Raw genomic sequence first — 26,486 nt, forward strand, 5'->3', positions numbered from 1 at the left:
TAAACTTGCTCACTTTGTTATCAATATGATTCATCAATATTTAAGAAAAGTATTGAGGCATTTGTTACATAAAATATTTCAGCCGTGTATGACTTTGTAATTTTAAAGACATAATGAATCAGTAAAATATCTTTTCCCTTATTACAGCTGTTAATATTTCGTTCAAGTCAAATCCAGACATTAATAATTACTTTAATTAGACTAAAAGAGGAAAAGTTAAGAGCGTATTTTACATTTTGTAAATAAACATTTTGCATTGAAAAGAGCAATATTTGATTTATATAATTAGTTTGGTATAAGTGATGTATATAAATTGAGAACCATTTACGTGAAGTCATGTTTAAGATATGGATTTTATTTTTATAGTTCTATTTGGGTGTAAAAGTGTTGACCAAAGCAAATTTTCTATGAAGCGCAAAAAAATGCATCATATTAAAGTCATATGAAACGAGTGACCTGTGAAAAATAATGTAAATCCAACTCTTAAACCAATGCATACATATATCATAAACGTAGTCTTCTGTGCACGATTTTATAATTTTTTCGTAAAATTTCGTATAATCATCAATAAATATTTCAATTGGTAAGTGTTGTTGTTAAAATATGGCAGCTTATTAATGATCGTGTTTTGAAGCCGAAGCTAAACGATTGTCACCCGTTTGTAAACAATAAACAGAGAAGCATGGATATTGAGGTAAGCACATGTATAAAAGGTACAATAAAATATAGTTTGTCTTGATGACGTAGCAATGTTTACGTTTGGTTTTCCATTCGCACTTGCGTATTGCGATCACCAGATTTTTACGAGAAAGGTCACGCTGCATACGGAAAACATGTCGGCGAATTGCTTGCTGGAAGCAATTAAAAAAAAAAGTAAACTTCTTCTAAATTGGACAAATTATAGAATTTTCTTGAGAACAAGTAAGATGTACATAGGTTCAACGCTTTTACAACCCTATAAAATGATATAACCTATGTCATGTTTAACAAATTTTTAGAATGATGCAAGCGTCTTAACTGATGTTCGGTTTGACTTTTTTTATTGTATAAATTTCAAGATTTAGTAAAAGTTTAATCTAAGAAGACTTAAAGATGATTCATCTAACATCAGAATCTGACTGACGAAGGATATCTGTTATCCGAAATATTTCTAAATAATTACATTTATAGTTACCTTTTTTTGTATTTGGAGTTGTTGTGTAAACTTTTTTAGGCGTTTATATAATTTATTTATTGTGTACATGTATCGTTACTCGTAACGATCCAGCGCCCTCGTGGGGAAAATCGTTGACTACTATTCAGACGTTTTATATATATATAAAAATATTGTGAATGCAGATTTCCACAATACCCCATAGTGTTAAATTTTGAAAAATAAATTATTTGATTGATAGCGTCGAAAAACTAAAAAAAAGTTATTTGCGAGAAAAAAAATCATGACTCTGAAAAAATGAATAACCCCTTTGAAGTTAAATGGTTGAACCCTTTTTGCTACTCGCATTAAATTATAAAATTAAGAAATAATTCGTTCTTTTTTTCTGTGCATTGTTTTAATATTGTCCCAGTTGTCACGTACTGTCATTAGGCGAGTGTTATATTTGAAAAATACGTCTAGTAAATGACCGTAATGCACCCACCTAACATACGACTAATTTTTTTTTTAAATGAAAGTTGTCCGTCCGGTCGTCACAAAATCGTACAGTGCAGTTTTTGTAAATTTTACATTTATTTCAGAAATTACTTGAAAGCTATGCTGTATTTTGACTGGATAAGAGATTTTCTTTCTCTATCGCTGAATTTTTCATTAGAGATTTCCATGTGCCGGGGTATATGCTAGCAAATACAATGTCTTAAAATAACGCGACGTCCGAAGACCTCTAGACTTTGCTTTGAGATGAATACAAAGAGCAATCGGTGGAATTAAATAATAATTATATCATGCTTCAAGGGGTATTTGCCAAAATTACCGGTTTCGAGGTAAACAAAATTAGTAACATCTAAACTGGGACATTTTGCAAATACCCTTTGTCAGCATGACATATTTGTATAAAATTAATTTGATGAAAAAAGACAATTATTATAGTTGAAAATAGCTTAACTAAAATTGTTTGTTTTTTTATTCATTTCTAATCACTATTAGGTCCAATTTTACTTCATTTATTTGATATTCTAATATGACGTGCTATTATCGTCAACCAGTATAATCACAATATAATTACCTTTAGCGCAAACGCAGTAATAAAAAAAAGGCTGTTCCGCGTTACGGCCATCTTATGTATACTGCCAGTTATTCTAAATTTTCGACATCAAAATCCCCAGTTTACAAAGGCCAAGATTCAGATACAATATATTTATCTCTATTCTACAGCTAAATAAACAAATCAGTCCATTCCAATCTATTTTTAGCTCACCTGTCCCGAAGGGACAAGTGAGCTTATGCCATCACTTGTTGTCCGTCGTCGTCCGTCGTCTGTCGTCGTCTGTCGTCGTAAACTATTTCAAGAATCTTCTCCTCTGAAACTACTGGGCCAAATACTTTCAAACTTTAACTGAATGTTCCTTAGGGTATCTAATTTATAAATTGTATCCGAAGTTTTGATCTATCAACAAACATGGTCGCCATTGCTAAAAATAGAACATAGGGGTCAAATGCAGTTTTTGGCTTATAACTCAAAAACCAAAGCATTTAGAGCAAATCTGACGTGGGTAATATTGTTTATCAGGTCAAGATCTATCTGCCCTGAAATTTTCAGATGAATCAGACAATCTGTTGTTGGGTTACTGCCCCTGAATTGGTAATTTTAAAGAAATTTTGCTGTTTTTGGTTATTATCTTGAATATTATTATAGATAGAGATAAACTGTAAACAGCAATAATGTTCAGCAAAGTAAGATTTACAAATAAGTCAACATGACGGAAATGGTCAGTTGACCCCTTTAGGAGTTATTGCCCTTTATAGTCAATTTTTAACCATTTTTCGTAAATCTTAGTAATCTTTTACAAAAATCTTCTCCTCTGAAACTACTGGGCCAAATACTTCCAAACTTTAACTGAATGTTCCTTAGGGTATCTAGTTTGTAAATTGTATCCGAAGTTATGATCTATCAACAAACATGGTCGCCATTGCTAAAAATAGAACATAGGGGTCAAATGCAGTTTTTGGCTTATAACTCAAAAACCAAAGCATTTAGAGCAAATCTGACGTGGGTAATATTGTTTATCAGGTCAAGATCTATCTGCCCTGAAATTTTCAGATGAATCAGACAACCTGTTGTTGGGTTGCTGCCCCTGAATTGATAATTTTAAGGAAATTTTGCTGTTTTTGTTTATTATCTTGAATACAATTATAGATAGAAATAAACTGTAAACAGCAATAATGTTCAGCAAAGTAAGATCTTCAATTAAGTCAAATTGACCAAAATTGTCAATTGACCACTTAAGGAGTTATTGCCCTTTAAAGACTTTTTTCACAATTTGTTCATCATGTTGACTTACTTTAAAAAATCTTCTCCTTTGAAACTGCTGTATCAATTTCAGCCAAACTTAGGCTAAATGAGTTTCAGAGTATCTAGTATAAATTTTATATTTTATTTCCTTGTATGTCAAGAAACATAGCTCCATGGCTAAAATAGAACATAGGAGAAAACGATTATTTTTTTTTGGCTTTTGAAGAAAATAGGACGATCCAAAAAACATTTAAATAAATTGAAAAGCCAAAATAATCATTGATGAGAGATTTAACCAAAAGAATTAAGGTGAGCGATTCAGGCTCTTGAGAGCCTCTTGTTTATGGTAAAATTTCATGAAACAAAAATTCCGCGAAATGATGTTATTGTCTTGGCATGGCAACGAAACAAGGTGACGTCACAAATATGTTTCCGTAAACAAACAATCAAATGTAAATACCGGGCGTTTCAAAGCTTCTTGCACGCCTCAAAATGAACAAGAATGTGTCCACAGTACACGGATGCCCCACTCGCACTATCATTTTACATGTTCAGTGGACCGTGAAATTGGGGTCAATACTTTAATTTGGCATTAAAATTAGAAAGATCATATCATAGGGAACATGTGTACTAAGTTTCAAGTTGATTGAACTTCAACTTCATCAAAAACTACCTTGACCAAAAACTTTAACCTGAAGTAGGGCGAACGGACGCACGGACGAACGAACGGAGACACGGACCAAAAAACATAATGCCCCTCTACTATCGTAGGTGGGGCATAATAGAATTACATTGCAAGATAATGTATAAGTGAAAAATGCGATTTAGAAAAAATAATCGTTGAATTATATAATATTACTTTAAATTATCAAAATTTGGTCAAACGGAACAGCCAAAACAGTATCGTATGTCCATGTTTTAATTTATGCAAGCTTCTCGTCATTGCTGTACCTTTATCAAAATAAAAGACCGAAAATTAACAACTTTAATATGTTTCTACAATGGCTCTCAAATGTTATGGTCATAACGGCATGACGTCATATATCGCATGAAGTCACAAACGTCGAGTGGTCGTTCTTTCTAGCATATGAAATGCAACCCTGAAAAACAACTGGCAGCAAGAGGGTAAACAAAATTACCAAATTTGTCCTATTAGATTTTAAATAATTCATAGCAACCGTAGATTTGTTTTCATTTAACCATGAAATAATCGAATATAAATGCCCAACCCATGGTTAAATGAAAACAAATCTACGGCTGCCATGAATTATTTCTAAAGTAACATGGTCTACATTATAGGATTAAACACATTCTTTCTAGAGGTTATTGATGTGTAAACCGGGGCGATTAACTCACAAACTGAATAAAAGTCCGAAACCGGGGCGATTAACTCACAAACTGAATAAAAGTCCGAAGGACTTTTATGTTCAGTTTGTGAGTAAGAGCCCCGGTTTACACATCAATAACCTCTAGAAGAAATGTGTTTAATCCTTATAATTCTTCAGCCAAACATTAATTTTGTGATATTTAATAAACATTTATTTTGTTGATGGCTTCTAAATTTATTTTCCATCAAAAGCACAATGGCAAGTCTTAACTAAGGAGTACGCCGCCATCTTGACTTTCTAGAAACCATAAATGTCCGATAAATACAACGGAATCTTAAATGAAATCACCTACCTCAAAAACTTCATTTTAATTAAATGTACAACGAATTTGAAGCGTACACGTAACGAAATAATATTTCCCTTGAAAATGTCCTTTCGTATGACGTCGTGTTTTGCCATGACGTAACATCGTCAAATCCTTCATGAAATTTTGCGGAATTTTATTAAATTTTATCTTTATACATTTTCGAAGCTTTAGTGCTTTAAATTTATTTCTTTTTTGTTGTTATATATGCACTAGAATAGTCACAACTGTTATGCAATTGTTTTTAAATTACAATTTGCTGAAAATCCTGGGATCACTGCAAGCTTGTGTATCGCGCATCAATAGATTACAAAAGTAGTTTTGGAAACCTGGTTTATCGAAGTGTAAACTTAGAGAAAAATTCTAATTGACCAATCCAATTCAATTATTTATAGATATGCAAATCATATATGAATTATTAACCTATGATATGTTTATGATATGTTTATGATATGTTTATGATATGCGATGCTATATTTTAGATGAAGAAATTTTAAAAACACAGACACGTGAAAGTAAGTATTTTATAGTCATGTTAAGTTTTTGTAAAGCCTGCGATTTTTGTAGCAAAAGCGAGACATAGCGATCCTTCATTCCGTCGTCGGCGGCGTAAACAGATACTCACTCTGTGGGTAAAGTTTCTGAAATTTTAATAACTTTCTTAAATTATCCTTGATTTCTACCAAATTTGGACAAAAGCTTGTTTATATCATAATAGTTATCAAAGGTACCAGGATTTGATTTAATACGCCAGACGCTTGTTTCATCTATATAAGACTCATCAGTGAAGTTCAGATCAAAATAGTTATAAAGCCAAAACAAGTACAAAGTTGAAAAGCATTGGGGACCCAAAATTCCAAAAAGTTGTGCCAAATACGGCTAAGGTAATCTATTCCTGGGATAAGAAAATCCTTAGTTTGTCGAACAATTCAAAGTTTTGTAAACAGGAAATTTATAAAAAAAAATGACCATATTATTGATATGCGTGTTAACACCGAAGTGTTAACTACTGGGCTGGTGATAGTTGAAGTAAATGTTGTAAAAATAAAATCCTGTTTATCCGTATTTTACTTATAAATAGACTTAGTTTTCCAGCCAGTTAACATTACATTCTTTCTGTGGTTAAAGTTTAAGTTTCTGAAATTTTAATAACTTTCTTAAAATATCCTGGATTTCTAATAAACTTGAACAGAAGCTTGTTAATGATCCTAAGCTAGTATTCTAGAACGAAATTTTGTAAAAATTAATTTCATGTTTTTCTATATATTACTTATAAAAGGACTTAGTTTTACTTCCAGCTTAAATCATCTACAGTCTTCAGTTAAAGTTTTTAAAACATTTATTAGATACATACACCATTCTGGAAGTTTACCAAACTTGGACAGAAGTTTCTTACAATCCAAAAATAGTATATAGAGGATTTTTTTAATAACCCCCCCCCCCCCCTGATTTTTGTTGAGGGTTCTGTAGAACCCTTACAAGTTTTTATATGGAGTAATTTACTTTCTCTTATTAATAAAGGTCTATCTGCTGTTCAATAGTCATACATCGATTTAGCAAAAACAAACCCGGGTCACTAACCAAAAACCAAATGAAACGCATCAACTATCATCGGAGAATAATGAAATAACAGAAATACTGCACTGCTACCAAACAAACGCCATCATACATAAAAACAACTCACTATTTTATAACAACTGCTGTATTCCTGACATGGTACATGACATTTTTAAAATGGTTGGTTGAACCTGGTTTTATGCCTATTCTCATTTTTCTGTCTTTTGTCATGCTTTCTCAAAATAGCAAATAGAAAATACATTATGTCCCCGTGCTGGATTCGAAAATAAATCGCAATTTTTCATAAAAAATGCGACCCTTTTGGTAACCTTAACGTGAGCGCGAACGTGCACGACGTCACTACCTTACAATTTCGACCTCTCTCGCCAATTATTCCTGCAGTTATCGGCGACACTTTCCAAGTTTATATATTGTTAACAAAGAGCTACCTGAAAATATTTCTTTTTTTTAAATAAAAATTATACATAGTTACCTCTCTCAAGATCCAAAAAAGAAATACCGGTATATAAGATAATGGTATTGTGGACTATTTTTTACAGCTTAGTTTGAAGACTCGCAGCAATTTGCAGCTGGACAAGTCGAAAATGTACACAATCGGGTTTTTTTTATTTCATCTGGCAAAAAAGGCCAAGTTATCTTTTCTTATCACTTGGCGTCTTTCGTCCGTCGTCTTCATCGTTAACCTTTACAAAAATCTTCTACGCTGAAACAATTGGGCCAAATTTAACCACACTTGGTCACAATCATCATTTGGGTATCTAATTTCAAAAATATGTCTGATGATCCAGGCAGCCAACCGATATGGCCGCCATGGCTAAAAAAGAACATAGGGGTAAAATTAAGAGATAACTATGTTGTATTTTAAGCTTTGCGGAGGTAAAATTAAGAGATAACTATGTTGTATTTTAAGCTTTGCGGACGTCCATCTATAGTTTTACAGTCGCAACTTTAGTTTACCTGCCGACGCGTAGCGGAGACATGTAAACGGGTATTTACGACAGTGATGCGAAACACTCACTTGGCCTTTTGGGCCAGGAAACTGTACTCAATCGTGGTTTTTATTTTTAGCTCACCTGGCACAAAAGGCCAAGTGAGTTTTTCTCATCATTTGGCGTCCGTCGTCCGTCGTCGTCGTCGTCGTTAACTTTTACAAAAATCTTCTCCGCTGAAACAATAGGGCCAAATTTAACAACACTTGAACACACTTATCATTTGGGTATCTAATTTCAAAAATGTGTCTGATGACCCAGACAGCCTACCAAGATGACTGCAATAGCTAAAAATGATTATAGGGGTAAAATTAAGAGATAACTGTGTTGTATTTGAAGCTTTGCGGACGTCCATCTATAGATTTACAGTCGCAAATTTAGTTTACCTGGCGACGCGTAGTGGAGACAGGTAAACGGGTATTTGCGACAGTAAAACTAACGATGGACGTTCAAAAAGCATCAAATACAATCCAGTTATCTCTTTTCTAATGCAAATCAAGTACATAATTCAATTTCAATTATTATTTCCGTGTAAAATTTTGTTAATGATCCCTAAACTAGGTGAGGTCATAGGTATGCTCCTGGCGTCAAACGTAAACACCGGGCATTTTCTGGTATCTTGTCCGCTTCAGAATTTAATAAAATTTGATGAACAAAAGATTTCTGGGTGCAACAAGTGAGTTTTATTTAGCTTATTATTGTAGAAATTACATGTCAATAGTTATCAAAGGTACCAGGATTATAATTTAGTACGCCAGACGTGCGTTTCGTCTACATAAGACTCATCAGTGACGCTCATATCAAAATATTTATAAAGCCAAACAAGTTCAAAGTTGAAGAGCATTGAGGATCCAAAATTCCAAAAAGTTGTGCCAAATACGGCTACGGTAATCTATGCCTGGGATAAGAAAATTTTAGTTTTTCGTAAAATTCAATGTTTTGTAAACGGGAAATTTATAAAAATGACCACATTATTGATATTCATGTCAACACCAAAATGTTGACTACTGGGCTGGTGATACCCTCGGGGACGAAACGTCCACCAGCAGTGGCATCGACCCAGTGGTGTAAATAGTTATCAAAGGTACCAGGATTATAATATCGTCAGTGCTGTACCTTTATCAAAATAAAAGACCGAAAATTAACAACTTTAATATGTTTCTACAATGGCTCTCAAATGTTATGATCATAACGGCATGACGTCATATATCGCATGAAGTCATTGTTTAGCATGTCACGTTACAAACGTCGAGTGGTCGTTCTTTCTGGCATATGAAATGCAACCCTGAAAAACAACTGGCAGCAAGAGGGTTAACAAAATTACCAAATTTGTCCTATTAGATTTTAAATAATTCATAGCAGCCGTAGATTTGTTTTCATTTAACCATGGGTTGGGCATTTATAATCTTTTGTTACCCCTCGCTAACGCTCAGGGTAAAATAATTGTATATAAATGCCCAACCCATGGTTAAATGAAAACAAATCTACTTTTTACCCCTCGCTTACGCTCAGGGTAAAATAATCGAATATAAATGCCCAACCCATGGTTAAATGAAAACAAATCTACGGCTGCCATGAATTATTTCTTAAGTAACATGGTCTACATTAACCTATGATATGTTTATGATATGTTTATGATATGCGATGCTATATTTTAGATGAAGAAGTTTTAAAAACACAGACACGTGAAAGTAAGTATTTTATAGTCATGTTAAGTTTTTGTAAAGCCTGCGATTTTTGTAACAAAAGCGAGACATAGCGATCCTTCATTCCGTCGTCGGCGGCGTAAACAGATACTCACTCTGTGGGTAAAGTTTCTGAAATTTTAATAACTTTCTTAAATTATCCTTGATTTCTACCAAATTTGGGCAGAAGCTTCTTTATTATCATAATAGTTATCAAAGGTATCAGGATTTGATTTAATACGCCAGACGCTTGTTTCATCTATATAAGACTCATCAGTGAAGTTCAGATCAAAATAGTTATAAAGCCAAAACAAGTACAAAGTTGAAGAGCATTGGGGACCCAAAATTCCAAAAAGTTGTGCCAAATACGGCTAAGGTAATCTATTCCTGGGATAAGAAAATCCTTAGTTTGTCGAACAATTCAATGTTTTGTAAACAGGAAGTTTATAAAAAAAAAATGACCATATTATTGATATGCGTGTTAACACCGAAGTGTTAACTACTGGGCTGGTGATAGTTGAGGTAAATGTTGTAAAAATAAAATCCTGTTTATCCGTATTTTACTTATAAATAGACTTAGTTTTCCAGCCACTTAACATTACATTCCCTCTGTGGTTAAAGTTTAAGTTTCTGAAATTTTAATAACTTTCTTAAAATATCCTGGATTTCTAACAAACTTGAACAGAAGCTTGTTAATGATCCTAAGCTAGTATTCTAAAACGAAATTTTGTAAAAATTAATTTCATGTTTTTCTGTATATTACTTATAAAAGGACTTAGTTTTACTTCTAGCTTAAATCATCTACAGTCTTCAGTTAAAGTTTTTAAAACATTTATTAGATACATACACCATCCTGGAAGTTTACCAAACTTGGACAGAAGTTTCTTACAATCCAAAAATAGTATATAGAGGATTTTTTTTTAATAACCCCCCCCCCCCCCTGATTTTTGTTGAGGGTTATGTAGAACCCTTACAAGTTTTTATATGGAGTAATTTACTTTCTCTTATTAATAAAGGTCTATCTGCTGTTCAATAGTCATACATCGATTTAGCAAAAACAAACCCGGGTCACAAACCAAAACCAAATGAAACGCATCAACTATTAGCGGAGAATAATGAAATAACAGAAATACTGCACTGCTACAAAACAAACGCCAGCATGCATAAAAACAACTCACTATTTTATAACAACTGCTGTATTCCTGACATGGTACATGACATTTTTAAAATGGTTGGTTGAACCTGGTTTTATGCCTATGGCTAACTGAACCTCAAGCTTATATGGCAACGCTTAAAATACCGCATCCGATACAGTTCACGTTATATTGTCATTTTTATAGTTATGAAATATTTTGTAGTCCTGGATGAGTTGTAAACCAAAACCCTACCAAATAAAACATAGGTCACTCTGCTTGTTTTCGAGAAAATTGAGGCTGAAATTGGGGATTTTCGAAATTTAGTAAAAGAAAAAGGTTGAGCAAAGTGATAACAAATTGGAATAGATATTTGTTCATAAATTGATATGATTGGGCTCAATCTAAAGCTGTGATAAGTGAAAATAAGGGGAACATAAATCCCGTCAAGAATGACTTGTTAATTATTCGAGCCAAGCATAGAATTACAGATAAGATGCTCAAAGTCGGATATTTTTGTTCCTTTAAATGTGGAAATCGAGATGTTCTTATAATGTTATTTTTCTCATTTTTCTGTCTTTTGTCATGCTTTCTCAAAATAGCAAATAGAAAATATATTATGTCCCCGTGCTGGATTCGAAAATAAATCGCAATTTTTCATAAAAAATGCGACCCTTTTGGTAACCTTAACGTGAGAGCGAACGGGCACGACGTCACTACCTTACAATTTCGACCTCTCTCGCCAATTATTCCTGCAGTTATCGGCGACACTTTCCAAGTTTATATATTGCTAACAAAGAGCTACCTGAAAATATTTCTTTTTTTTAAATAAAAATTATACATAGTTACCTCTCTCAAGATCCAAAAAAGAAATACCGGTATATAAGATATTTGTTATTGTGGACTATTTTTTACAGCTTAGTTTGAAGACTCGCAGCAATTTGGAGCTGGACAAGTCGAAAATGTACACAATCGGGTTTTTTTTTATCTCACCTGGCAAAAAAGGCCAAGTAATCTTTTCTTATCACTTGGCGTCTGTCGTCCGTCGTCTTCATCGTTAACTTTTACAAAAATCTTCTCCGCTGAAATAATTCGGCCAAATTTAACCACACTTGGTCACAATCATCATTTGGGTATCTAATTTCAAAAATATGTCTGATGATCCAGGCAGCCAACCATATCGCCATGGCTAAAAAAGAACATAGGGGTAAAATTAAGAGATAACTATGTTGTATGTGAAGCTTAGCGGACGTCCATCTATAGTTTTACAGTCGCAACTTTAGTTTACCTGCCGACGCGTAGCGGAGACATGTAAACGGGTATTTACGACAGTGATGCGAAAAGCTCACTTGGCCTTTTGGGCCAGGAAACTGTACTCAATCGTGGTTTTCATTTTTAGCTCACCTGGCCCAAAATGCCAAGTGAGCTTTTCTCATCATTTGGCGTCCGTCGTCCGTCGTCGTCGTCGTCGTTAACTTTTACAAAAATCTTCTCCGCTGAAACAATAGGGCCAAATTTAACCACACTTGACCACAATCATCATTTGGGTATCTAATTTCAAAAATGTGTCTGATCACCGAGACAGCCAACCAAGATGGCTGCAATAGCTATTATTTTCATCCGTTAGGCGTCCGTTCGTGCTATCCGGTAAGGTGTGGCGGAGGCTTAAAGCAAAAGTATAAAGGTTCAACTTGCATTTTTTTCTGCATCAATTGTAAATAAAAACATCAAGTGAGCGACAAAGGCTCATTGGAGCCTGCATTAGTTTGAAGAAAATATATTGGCCTCTAGATTTTTAAAGATTTTTTGGGTTGATGGGCTACTCTGTCATTGACATACACCCAAACATCCATGTATTCACAATTAAATCGCTTTCAATATTCAACATTTATTCATTAAATCAAGCTTTTATTCGGGTGAATAGTAATCTTTACAATAATTGTATATAATATGTGATCTGACAAAATGATTCTATTTATTATATATATATATCTGAAAAACGGGATATGTTACCTACAGATACTGATACAAATCGACACTAAGTCTTTTATTTTTGGCATTACAAAAGTCATGTCTTCTTTGATTGTCCATGACGTTGGAAAAAAAACTAAATGCCTTGGATGTGTTTAGTTGATTTTAGTTTCTGATGCATAATTCTGTATATTATTATTAATTGTTTTTGTTGTTTTACTAGCTTTCTGTAACTGCGAGTACTCTTAAATCGTACTTTCATGTTAGTTTGACCTGTTGATACAGGTTATGATTTACTTTCTGCAATAATTTAACATTTCACAGCTGTATACTACTGTTGCTTAAATATTTATTCAGCTCTTATTTTATTGATTTTGTATTTACCTTGTGTCATAAATCAAATGTATTTGCTCAGTGTATGTTCATTGTGCCGGTTTATATGTCTTTTGATTGAGCAAAGCCATTCCAATTAATATTTTATAGTGTTTCTTTCTATATTGTGATGTTACACTATTGTTTCGGGTAAGGGTGAAGGTTGGAACTTTTACAATGTTTAAACCCGCTGCAATCGTTTGCACCTGTCTTAAGTTATGAATCTGATGTTCAGTAGTTGTCGTTTGCTGGTGTGGTTCATAAATGTTTCTCGTTTCTCCGTTTTTTTAAATAGATTTATTTTAGTCCGTTGGTTTTTTCGTTTGAGTTGTTTTACACTTGTCATTTTATGGGCCCTTTGTAGCTTACTATTCGGTGTGAGCCAAGGCTCAGTGTTGAAGACCGCACTTACCTATAATGGTTTTTCTTTAACAAATTATTACTTGGATGGAGAGTTGTCTCATTGGCACTAATGTTACATCTTCTTATATCTATATACAACATAAGTTTGGTGTTTGTTAAGATGTTTTATGCATACGGGTCAAGTCCTACCTCTATGGTTTCGTACTGTTATATTATGAAATTGGCCTACATTCTCAGTACATCAGTATTTCATGGTTTTTTTTGTGAAAGTGTCGATTAAAGTCGGAATATTTTCTTTATAGCGATATTCTGTTAGTAAATGATATACTGATATATACTATTTTCAAAGTTGTATCATCGATAATAAATGCGGCATACCATTATTACTGCGTCCTATCATTTTTTAAATGGAATCGAATTTTCCATGAGGAATACAAGTAGAACTGAAAATTTTTGAGAAGGAAATACTGCGGTTGAATGAGGAAAACCTTAGTTTAACGAACACCCGATACTGTTTAACAATGGATTTGGAAAATGCTGAAATGCAAGACTGTCATATTATCAAAAAACTTCAAGACGAAATTCATAAACTTAAAGTACAAAATATTGACGATATACGTGAACATGAAAATTTACTTCATGAACTTTCAATCGCAGAGAATCATATTAAAGTTTGGGTACAAACTATTCTCACAATTCGCATCAACACCAACGACGATGAGGATACCCACGAAGATAACTGAGTCAAATTGTTTCAATTCGGCAGACTTGCCGACCGAGTTTAAGTGGAGTAGTGGTGAATATAACCAGGAGGATTTGGACAAAATTAATACGAATTAGAAATAGATGAAATTGAGATAATATATTTTAAGTGCTATAGTGACAATTTGTTAATCTTTTTATCTAACCTTTTACTTTTCTTTGTGTTAAATTAATTCTATTGTTAAAAATATGTTTGTCGTAATGGAAATCACTTTGACGATGACAGGTTAATACATTGGACACTAATCCTTTTCTATAGATACTGTTTTATATATACTTTTGTATGATAATTTGAAGTCAGTGTATGTCTTAGGGCTGGTACTGTCTTGACCTTGCTAGTAAAGTTTAAAGTATTGGTGTTCCGTCTTTGAATTACTATAACCTGGAAAAAAAACCGTTATATTAACACCAAAAGATTAAGTCGTCTTGACATTTCTTGTTATGATATTTTGTTGACTTCATTGTTCAAAACATCACAGAAGCTTCAAGAGGAGCAACAGCAAAAACAGAAACAAGTGTTTAATTTATGATTTTATATGTCTCTATCTTGGAATTTCTAGTAATTTTTTAAGTAAGGTTTTAAATTATTGTGTGGTCATTTAATAAGAACAAAACCTATAGTGTGTATCAATGTGTTTTTACAAAATCCATTTAATAAATTATTGTTCAAGTTAATTATAAGTGAATTGTAGTCATATTTTGTTTCAAATTATAATTTGTACAAGCACTTTTTTGTACAAATTACAATTAGAACAGAGTCAAAATACAAATCATAATTTATCCAGAATGATAACTTGTACGTATACACAACATATAGATATGAATTACCCAGATTTCTTTCTCTGGTCTCTACTTGATATCTACTTCAAACTTTTCGTGTTATTGTACGTAGATGATAAAGTTTTATTTTCTGATGATGCATCTGATCTACAGTTGCAATTAGATATATTCTATGACTATTGCAGAACCTTGAAATTGAAAGTTAACACTAGTAAAACTAAGATTAAAAAATTTTCTGGTGGTAGATTACCCAAAAATATTAATTTTATATATGATGGAAATGCATTGGAGATAGAAAACGAATTGGCATACCTTGGGTTGAATTTTTCAAGAACATGTAGCTTTATGAGTGCTAAGAAAATTTTAGTTAGAAAAGCAAATAAAGCAATGTATAAAGTATTGAAAAAGGGGAGGTTGCACAACTTGTCAGGGAAATCTCAATATGATCTATTTGATAAAATTGTAAAGCCAATCCTCCCATTTGGTTGTGAGACTTGGGGTTACAGCAACACTGATATTATAGAAAGACTGCACTTAACATTTTGTAAACTATTATTAAACCTTAAGACGTCGACACCCAATGTTATGATTTATGGTGAACTTGGTATTAATCCCATGTCTTTATATATACAGCTGCGTATGGTTAATTTTTGGTCAAAAATGGTAAATGGGGATGATCACAGGATTGCTAAAATATTATACAGGTACATGTTCTTGAAGAATTCTGACAACCAATTTAGGTCAGATTGGTTGAAATACGTTAAAGATACATTAGATAAATGTGGATTTAGCATTATATGGTTGTCACAAGGAAATTTTAATTCTAAATGGTTGGGTATTAGTTTAAAACAAAAGTTACTTGATCAGTTTCAAATAAATTGAGAGCTGATATTGATTGTTCATCAAAAGGTTTGGCCTTCAAATTATTTAAACAAAATTTTGAATATGGGGAATATCTGGATATTTTAAGTGATAAAGATAGAATAACGTATTGAAGATTTAGAACGGGAAACCACAAGTTACCCATCGAAACTGATAGATGGAATAAAATTGAACGTAACTTTAGATATTGTAACGAGATTGGTGATGAATTTCATTACATTTTGCAGTGTATTTCCTTATCAAATTTTCGAGCACAATATTTGGATATTTTTTCTTGCACAAAAGTAACGTACTTAAGTTTAGAAAACTATTTCAGTTAAAAAAAAAAAGTAAGTCTTCCTTATGGAACGCCATAGCTGTCTTATGTGTCTTTTTTATTATAAGAAGGTGGTTTTTTATTATACAAAGGTGCTTTTCTATTATACGAAGGTGCTTTTCTATTATACGAAGTTGCTTTTCCATTATACGAAGGTGTTTTTTTTATTATACGAAGGTGGTTTTCTATTACACGAAGGTGGTTTTCTAATTTACGATGGTGTTTTTCTATTATACGAAGGTGGTTTTCTTTTACATGTATACGATGGTGGTTTTCTATTATACGTGTTTGAGAAAAAAAGAATCTTGAATTTTGGTCAGTATAATTAAAAAAACAATACATTTGTGTTGATAGTTTTAATATTCAATCGTAGGGTAGCTTCACCAACTTTTCAAGAAAGCCTAGATGGGTGTCCTTCATTTCTGTATTCTTTAATTTTTTAGACAATTTTTCTCCATTCTTTTTTTTAATTCCCCATTATTCTAGTCTATTCATTATATTTTAGCACCCCATTATTTGCAATTCTTTTTTTTTTTCTTCACATTTTTCTCAATGTTTATTTTATTTGCCCTGTATTTTTTTCAGAAAAAGGTGGTTTCTTGAACTGGTTTACAGGCAGTACGTAAGATAAGATATATCAATTTATACATAGAAATAATTTATTATGTAAAGTGTCACATCCTTGTCTAAAGATTTATATACAGATTATATAATATACATGGCACAATAATAAAATAAGACAAATACCCAGCCTAGATAGGCTTATGAGACACTAAATATATAAATATATTAAACACAATTGAGTATGATGTAAAAAATAAATAAATGATATGTGATAAAAAGAATATAAAGGTGGTTATACAAACTGATTGCTTGCGAAGAGTATAATGACATAATCTTGTTTTTTCAAAAGCCTCTAGGCTAATTAGAAAAGTAAATAAATAAATCATGAATAAAATAGAATAGAAAAATAAATAAATAAAATGTAATTTTGACTTTTACGGAAATATACCATCATTATTTCAGATTGCTTTTCAGAGCGCGAAGTCTTCTTATCATGTCTGGGTGACATTCAACACATAAATTGCTATCAGTTTGATCGTTGAATAATGCTTGATTTTCCTATTTTGTAATACAGTACACAATCTTTGTTCGTAATAACTTCGTTATTATCATCCATAACCTCCTACTGTATGTCATTCGAAACTCAAATTTTGCCAATTTGTTTCCAAAAGTCTCTAGAGTTTGGGTTTTCAAGTTCAGCCAACAAATTCATTTGAAGTGTATTTTGATAATTTCGTTTTGCTTTCCGTAAAATGTTTGTCAAGGTCTTTTTGGGCAACACAATACTCTTGTTTTATTTTACTTTTAATGTTTGTGTGGTCATTACATTTTAGCCACAACTTTTCCCTTTTGCTTGTTGTGTCCCACTTATGCTGTAGTAAGTCACTCCAATAAGATATTTCATGCATCAATAATACAGTCTTTGCCTTCGATTTACGTTCATATTTGGTAAAATTGGATACTTTTAGCCAGGCTAGATCCATTTCGTTCATTAAAAAGTTAGTAAGAGCTCCATATGCTTCGTTGATGCATCAATTTGACGAAAGTTCACTTTCAATGCGGTTGACAGTTTCGCTGATTCTTTTACATATTACATATTGCCCTTTATAATGAATTTTTAACAATTTTTCGTAATTTGTTGTTGTCTTTTACACAATCCTCTACTCCGAAACTACATAGACGAATTCAACCAAACTTGGCCACAATCATCATTGGGGTATCTAGTTTAAAGATATGTGCTATTACCCCGCCTGCCAACACACATGGCCGATTTAGCTAAAAATAGAACATAGGTGTTAAATGATTGTTGGGATTATTTCTCTGAAACTAAAGCAAAAATATATTGGTTACATTATTTCATGCATCAACTGTAAACAAAAATATCAGGTGAGCAACACAGGCTTCTGGGAGCCTCTAGTTTATTTAAACAAAATCTTGTTTCTAGTTTTCCAACGTTTTGACTTTCAAAACAGTCTTACATTGTGACTTTCATAATTGATATTTGCATAATATCTGCCAGCAATATATAGTAACAGTTGGTGCTTCTAAATTTAACAAAAACTAATAGGGGAAAAGCAATATTACTCCTTTATGGTGGTAAAATTATGAAATAATAGTCCAGTTATAACTGATCTTTTCATTTATCATTTATTTTTGAAGAGGTGGGTAAGGCACCAAAGTGTACGGAAACTGAATACAATGAGAAGACAATTATGCTGGTTGGTGCTACTGGATCGGGAAAAAGCACGTTGATAGATGGCATGATTAATTATATAACTGATGTATCATGGGAAGACGAATTTCGTTTTTCGTTGATTGACATGACACAAGACGAAAAGAAAAATGTTGGAGATGAGGTATTATATTTAAACTTCGATTTAGACTAGTATGTTTATTTTATGGAAGTTGACAACAAATTCATGTGCTTGAAGTAACGAAAATATCATAATTGTGAGAGAAAAAATATAGACCTCTTGGCTTGCTTTCGGTTACTTAAAAGGTGTGTCCAACAACAGTACAACTTGAAGTAAAATTTTAAGAAATTGCTACGCTTGAGCTACAGGGGACAGACCGTTTCGTTCTTTTCAAAGAATATATAGATGTACCGCTGGTATGGGTCTCGTTTTTGTGTAGAAAGCCAAATAAAGAAATTGGATGCACTTTCGCAGCAATAAATTACCAATGAGTTCTAATTTCGATATCCATGGACTTAAGTCAAAAATAGATTTATGTAAGATGTCTGTGAAAACTGTAATAGTTTAGCTAAAAGGGTAGTTTCACAACTACCAAACACGATCTTACATAAGAGACAAGAGAAAAAGAAGAGAGCATTAAAAATGTGCTACGTATAAAATTGGATAAGGAACAAACTGTTATATAAAGAATACGCTCATGCTCGCGTTTTGTAGAATAATATAAACCGGACTTCCAAAAATGTCAAAAGTGTATAGGTTCTTAAACGGCTTCATAGTGCCAAGAAAAATACCCTTTACATGATTAAAATAGAAAAAAAAACTTTTATCAAGGCTATTTAACAGTATCATAAACTGTAAAATGAATAAATGTAATAAAATGATTTTTTTTCTAGATCTTCACCTTATATATTCATACAATTGTCAGCAAATTATTTGTGATATTTTGTCCTGTGACTTTTTGTTTTATCAAATTTGTGACTACGTCCTTGGAATTTTTCCTGTTACCTTTTGTCCGTTTACCGGAGAGATATAGGCCATTTCAGACTTTTACTGGTTTGTAGTGATCTTGGTGACTTGTTCGACATTGGTCAGTTTTCTTCTATCCTTTATTGAATAATGGAATGTAAACGTAAGAGAAACCTATGGGAAATGAAGTATGGACAACAACCGATAAGGTAACATGGGAACTAGACATATACTTAAACTTGGGAACACTTCATGTAAAACTTGCATAGTGTCCTTTAGTCCTTTCTAGTAAGCCGTAGTCGTCACTGTGAACAATTTGAATTATAGAATCACTAGGACACAACGTCTTAGGGTTTCTAAAGTGCAAATTGATCAGTGCTTTGGATATCTTCTCTGAAAATACAATCCTATTCAAAAAGCTGTGAATTTTATTTTATATATACTAGTACAAATGAAATTATTATGCTGTTTTAAGCCTTACTATACTTTAAAACTTTGACATTGACATGAATTTATATTCATTCCTACTTAAGGAATGTGACAGTACATTTATTTATATTGGTAGTTTTTGGATGCTATGCCAAGACAACTGAAAAATTATTATTATTCTCTATAAAAATAAGATGTGGTATGATTGCCAATGAGACAACTATCCACCAAAGTGCAAATAAAGTGGATGTAAGTAATTATCGGATCCATACGGCTTTCAACAACAAGAAACACAATTTTATCGCCTATAGAACTTATAGGTTCCTGCACATATGTAACTTTTTCGTCATAAAAACAGAACAGTAGGAGTCGGTTTCACAAAAAAAAACTAACGTCTGCTGTTACTGTTTAATTTCGTTTTAAGTTGTTCATATAGGGATGTGTCGAGGCTTTTCAAAATATAATATAAATATATGTCTGTTTGGGGTTCATGTTCAAATTGTTTGTTCCTGTCCCTATTAAATTATTCCGTTTTTTAAAGTTGGGTGATATAATGTGTCTAGTGTTGCATACTAGTATTTAGTTGGTGACTTCGTAATAGATACATTTACAGTTAAATGTTCATTCACTGCTTCTGCTTTGTCATTGTTGTTTTCTGCTGGAAAACCTACTTTAATTCGTATTTAGTGGCGAAATACCTTAAGAGTTCTTTTAAGCTGACCTGGTACAACTTCTCAAATAAGCTTTTATCATCACTCAAGGCGTCTGTCGTCCGTCTCGACGTTGTTATCTTTTACCTAAATCTTCTCCTCTGAAACTACTGGGCCAAAGGAGTAGGTTCAGTAAGACCCCCTTTTGGCCCCAAAATATAGCAGTTTTACAAAATTGTTAAAATGTAAACTTTTAGTTATTTATTGGACAGTAGAATGCTTCTGCTACATAAATATGGGCTGTTTTTGACAATACAATGCACATATATCGGGTACTAGCACCATTAAGTCATGCTAAATTACTGAAATCTTCACAATTCTAGCATTTTAGTTAAATTTTAGACAGTTTTCGTGTGAAACGAAAGTGGCCGCATTCGTGTTCATCCTTAATATTGAAATGTAAGTTGTATTTTATGATAATATATAACATATATAAAGGTTGAGGATGAACACGGATGCGGCCACTTTCATTTTTGACAAAAATCATCTGAAAAGTGACATTTTTCGGCATATTTGGAAGATTTTTCATATTTGAGCTTGAATCGGATTGTTTTTAATGACTATCTATATCAGTTAAAATCTTTCACATAAATTAATTGATTCAAATGAAATAGACACTTAAGTGTTTAAAAAGTGGTCAAAATCTTTCGTAAGATAAACTTGAAATTTGAGGCCAAAATCGGTCCTTACCGGACCTACTCCTTTACCCGAACAGATGTCATATAAGAAGTCGTCTGATATTTTGGTAAATTTTGACACACTAATAATTGATGTATCTGGTTTAACATAGTAATATGTTCGATAACCCTTCCTGCCAATGACTCAGAATAAAAACATAGGGATAAAATGTAAGTGTTGTCTTTTATTTTGAAACGGCTATGAATAGAGAAAACTTAATGGAAAAGACATTTTAAGAATGTTGAGCTCTAACACATGTACATTTACGTCAAAACGGTCAGATGATTTCTTATAGAAGATATCGAACTCAGATGACGAATTTTACCATTTTTTTCGTGTTGGCCATTATATTGAAATTAGATTAAAATAAAATGATAGAAACTAAAATATCAAAAATTACTAGGCCAGCAAGACAAGAAATACAAATATATGCGTTATTCCAAAAGCAATACAGCTTATAGGTATCAAGTAAAATAAATATTACATTAAATATAGTAAGCAACAAATATTACAATACGGTAATTTATTAAAATGCAATTAATACAATTAAAAACAAATGTAGAAGCATGATATTAATTAGCATTATTTAACAATCTTAATTAAAGTATGATATACACATTCAACGATTACGATTTTTTTCGGCAATACATAAATACTTTTCAAAATTATGACCAATTTAATTTATTTTTACTTTTTACATTGCTAGCCTACAGCATTTCTGCATAACAATTTTTCAGATTACAATTGTCAGTTTTTAACAATTTACACCAATATTCCATCATTTTACAGTATCTATGTACATACATAGGGACTCTACCTAGTTCAAAATACACCATGTAATTTGTAGTACTCTTCATAACTTTCAAAATCCTCTTTAAAAAATATAAGTGAAGAGCTTCAATGTCAGTTGCTTTATGATATCCCCAAACTTCGCTACCATAATTCACTATGCTTGACACATATGTATCAAATAAAGATAGTAGTGTTTCTGTATTAAAAAAGTCTTCTTAACAGGAGATCTTAACATCGTTCAAGACCGAGAGTTAAAATCATTCCTCAGTAAAGGACCTAAATATCGTCCCCAGTCAATTATTAATTGGAATGAGTGTCGTAATATCATCCACGACTCACTCCATTCTTACTGTATGAAATGGATAAAACGGGAAAAAAGCTGACAAAAAATCTTTGGACTCTTTTTTTAATTCAGTAATGAAGATAGTTGATATACGTATTCAACATTTTAAAGAACATTTTACTATTAACAAAAACCACAAAAACCCTATTTCTCGTATCAAAAATAAACTAAAAGAACTAGCCAAGAAATTTGTTTTTGTCCCGGCCGATAAAGCTGCTAATAATATTATTATTGTTTGACGTAAATTTTACATTGAGGTTCTGAAAAAAGAAATCACCAATTCACCAACATTCCAACTGACTCCATTTTCAGAAAACGACATCTGTAACAAACATAAACTTTTAGTTACCGCTTTACAAGCAGAGCCAAATACAATGAAAGTCCCAACTATGTACTGGCTTCCGAAGCTACACAAAACACCTTACAAATATAGATTTATTTCGTCTTCAAGCCATTGTTCCACTACTAAATTGTCTATTCTTTTTACCAGCACACTTGGTACCATTAAAAACCTGATAATAAATTGTTCAAATAAGGCCTTCGAAAATAGTGGAATTAATTACTTTTGGAGTGTCAAGAACTCGTTGGAAGTACTTGACAAATTGATTTTGAATCTGTTCAAAGTTTTGATTTTTCTACCCTGTATACCACATTGCCTCACATTCTCATTAAGAAAAAACTCACACACCTAATTAAATGGGCATTTAAAAGTCAGAATGTGAATATATATGTTCAAACTCTTTTAGGTCATTTTTAGTAGCAATAAACAAAAAAACTATGTCAATTGGACATGCTTTGATACTATATATGCCCTTGAATTTTTACTAGATAACATTTTTGTTCGCTTTGGGGATTCCGTATATCGTCAGATTATCGGAATTCCAATGGGGACTAATTGTGCACCACTTATTGCGGACCTGTTTTTGTATTGCTATGAGTTACAATTTATGACAACAATAAGCAAAGACCCATCGAAACAACATCTCATAAACAAATTTAATAATACTTTTAGATATTTGGATGATATTTTGGCTCTCAATAATGACGACTTCCAGTGGCGTAGCTACAGTGGAGATCACTTCTAACCTCTCATTAAATCTGTCAGAATCTGTCAGGAGAACTGTTCTAGGACAGTACGTAGAACTGTCAGCCTGACACCTTTTAGTCAGTTCTAGGTTAGAACTGTTCTAGCTAGAACTGATTTGGTCAGTTCTACCTAGAACTGATTTGGACAGTTCTATCTAGAACTGATCCTGACAGTTCTACCCTAGAACAGTTTTAGACAGTTCTACCTAGAACTGACCAAATCTTTGGTCAGTTCTACTTCTAGAACAGTTCTGCGGTTAGAATTGATTACACATTCTACGGCCAGAATTGATTTATAAATTCTACGGCTAGAATTGATTTATAAATTCTACGGCTAGAATTGATTTATAAATTCTACGGCTAGAATTGATTTATAAATCCTACAGCTAAAATTGATTTATAAATTCTACGGCTAGAATTGATTTGGTTTAAATTTAAGAACTCTTTGTCTAAATATAAAGGCTTCGTCAAAATAGCGATTAATATTATAAAGAGTTTTGCTATTTTGCCGGTTTTAACCCCGCTATATTCTGCATGTATGTGACTGTTCCAAGTCAGGAGCCTGTTATTCAGTAATTTTCTTTTGTTGATGTGTTACATAAATTAATTGTTTTTCTTTCATTTTTTTAACATAAATTAGGCCGTTAATATTGGAGGGGGGGAGGGCATTATTATTTCATTTATTTTACATTTGTCATTCGGGGAGTCAGGATGGTATCGGGATCGTTCGCCCTGATTACATGTTCGCCCTAGGTTCGTTCGCACTGAGTTTGTTCGCCCTGGTAATCCATTCGCCCTGAGTTCGTTCGCCCTATAAATCAGGGCGGACGGACCCGGATTCAGTGAGGATGACTCGTTTTACATAACAAAATTATCTGACCTTAATGTAATACGTTATTCCGGCCCAAACCACCTAGGACGGATCCAGCAGTTTAAAAAAAAGGGGGGGGGGGTCCAACTAAAATGTATTGTCCTCATTCAAATGCATTGATCGTCCATAAAACGGGTGCTGTACAGCAATTCAGTTATAATTTTAGGTCAAGAGGGACTGTTATATATACAAGTTATAGCAATATTGGAAAACAATGACCTCAAAATTTTGTACGCATGAATATATAGTGCCAGCATGTCCTCTTTTTATTCAAAGTATTGAATCGTAAACAAATATCAGTAGTTTTCATACTTCAGACTGAGTCGTGTAATAAAATCTTTTGACCGCATCAATCTAAACTGACCTTATTTGCTCTTTCGTTCTGCAAATCTATATAGCTGTACAGTAATTCAGTTATAAGTTTAGGTCAAGAGGGACTGTAATTATTATATACAAGTTACAGCAATATTGGAAAACAATGACCTCAAAATTTTGTTCGCATGAATTTATAGTGCCAGTATATCCTCTTTTTATTCAAAGTATTGAATCGTAAACAAATAGAATGAAATTCAAAACAGTGTAGCTGTGGCCATTGATTGACACATTAAAATCATCCATTGACTGGGACAATTTACGTTCAACGTTTGTCTGTAACGACCACTGTTCACGACGTACCTACGATAGACATTTAAACTGTGGGTCACCAAAGGTTTCTTAACGCCTTTAATTATAAAATAATTCGAAAAATTAATCAGGAATAACCTTTGTGTTTTGATTTATATAATTGATATAAATCAAAATATCGTGTTATTTCTGATTAATTTTATACTTTATTTAGGTGTTGAGAACCTTTGGTGACCCCATAGTTTAAGTATCTTTAAAAAGTACATAGTGAGCATCGGTCGTTACATACAAACGTTCACCTAAATTGTCCCAGTCAATGGATGATTTTAATGTGTCAATCAATGGCCACAGCTACACTGTTTTGAATTTCATTCTATCAGTAGTTTTCATACTTCAGACTGAGTTGTATAATAAAATCTTTTGACCGCATCAACCAAAACTGACCATATTTGCTTTTTTATGTGAGTCTATGTAGTTGCACAGTACTTCAGTAATATTTTTTTTACTGTAGTATATATAAATAACTGCAATATTGGAAATTGAACAAACATCAGTAGTTTTCATACCTCAGACTGACTCATGTAACAAAAATATGTGTCTGCATCAATCAAAACTGACCATATTTGACAGCATCAACCAAATCTGACCATATATGACTGCATCAGCCAAAACTGATCATTTTGCTTTTGTTAATGTAAAAATGCGCGAAGCGGGTTTTTTAATAGTGTGCACCACATTTTTTATGTTATTTCGAATAGACCAGAAAAAAATGATAAGTAATTTCTTATAATTTAATTCTAAATTCCATTTTAAACCTTGCCAAACCATGAAAAAACGTTGATGACATTAAGGTCACATGACTAACTTATATGTCTATGGGCGCTGATAACACAATAACGACAGAAAACCCGTTACATCCAACGGAAATTATTAAATAATGAACCGTCACAAAAAGTGACTTTTTAAGTCAGTAGTTCATGATGGTTTTTTTTTTAAAACTATTTAACGGCATCATCCAACACTCATATCACTGATTCATATACTTTATTTTAAAATGAAAAGTACATGTATGAGAAGTTCTCTTCTTGGAAAGGTATACTGACTATACTGTTAATATAATTTGAAGAAGGAAAATGATTTGTTTTGTTTGTAGCCTTACGTCCAGTGGCAAATATTTCATTCATGTTCAGATCGAGTATATTTTTCTGACGTTCCAGACTCCCAGATATTATTCATTATCGTTATGGATAAGTTTGGCAACGAGATAATGCAAATCTGAGACCTCAGTGCAAATGTACATTCTACATAGTTTTCTTGCGTTTAAGGAACAACACTGTGTTCATTAACTATGATATCCCATAATTCATCCACTGTACAATTTTCGTTTGAACATTTGTCAAAACAGAATCTTAAATCATGAATGTAAATCCAAGGCAAGGTAAATTAAGATTAAATTTACTTGAATTAAATGCAGAGTTATATTTACGAAGAGACTGTTAAAAACGGGGAACGAAGAAACGTAAACAATGATGTTTCATTTGCAATCTCATAAAAATACTTCTACGATGAGTTGGATAACCTCCTATCCACTTCGATATGTGTACATGTAACTTTTGATCAGTAAAAAATATAGAAACATCTGCTATTATATATAGTAAAGTAATTGGAACTGATTTTTTCTTCTAAATTCTAAATTGCCCTTTCTGCAGTGACGTCATTTAGAACTGTTCTACAGTCCTGACTGATTTAGTCAGTTCTGC

General features: G+C 32.5%; 1 protein-coding gene across 2 annotated transcripts in view; it reads left to right on the plus strand.

The window, feature by feature from the left end:
- LOC143072961 (protein sidekick-1-like) overlaps nt 1-26,486 on the plus strand; it is a 44,009-nt gene that overhangs the window by 10,938 nt on the left and 6,585 nt on the right. The window contains exons 3-6 of one of the 2 annotated variants that reach the window (XM_076248141.1): nt 5,621-5,653; nt 9,364-9,396; nt 16,555-16,587; nt 18,193-18,389. In XM_076248141.1, coding sequence (XP_076104256.1) covers nt 5,621-5,653; nt 9,364-9,396; nt 16,555-16,587; nt 18,193-18,389 — 296 coding nt within the window. Of the gene's footprint in view, nt 1-3; nt 5,654-9,363; nt 9,397-16,554; nt 16,588-18,192; nt 18,390-26,486 lie in introns of those variants that run through there. The other variant, XM_076248142.1, reaches the window with a different exon arrangement.

The sequence above is a fragment of the Mytilus galloprovincialis genome, chromosome 4 (genome assembly GCF_965363235.1).
Source record: "Mytilus galloprovincialis chromosome 4, xbMytGall1.hap1.1, whole genome shotgun sequence".
NCBI classification, from domain to species: Eukaryota; Metazoa; Mollusca; class Bivalvia; order Mytilida; family Mytilidae; genus Mytilus; species Mytilus galloprovincialis.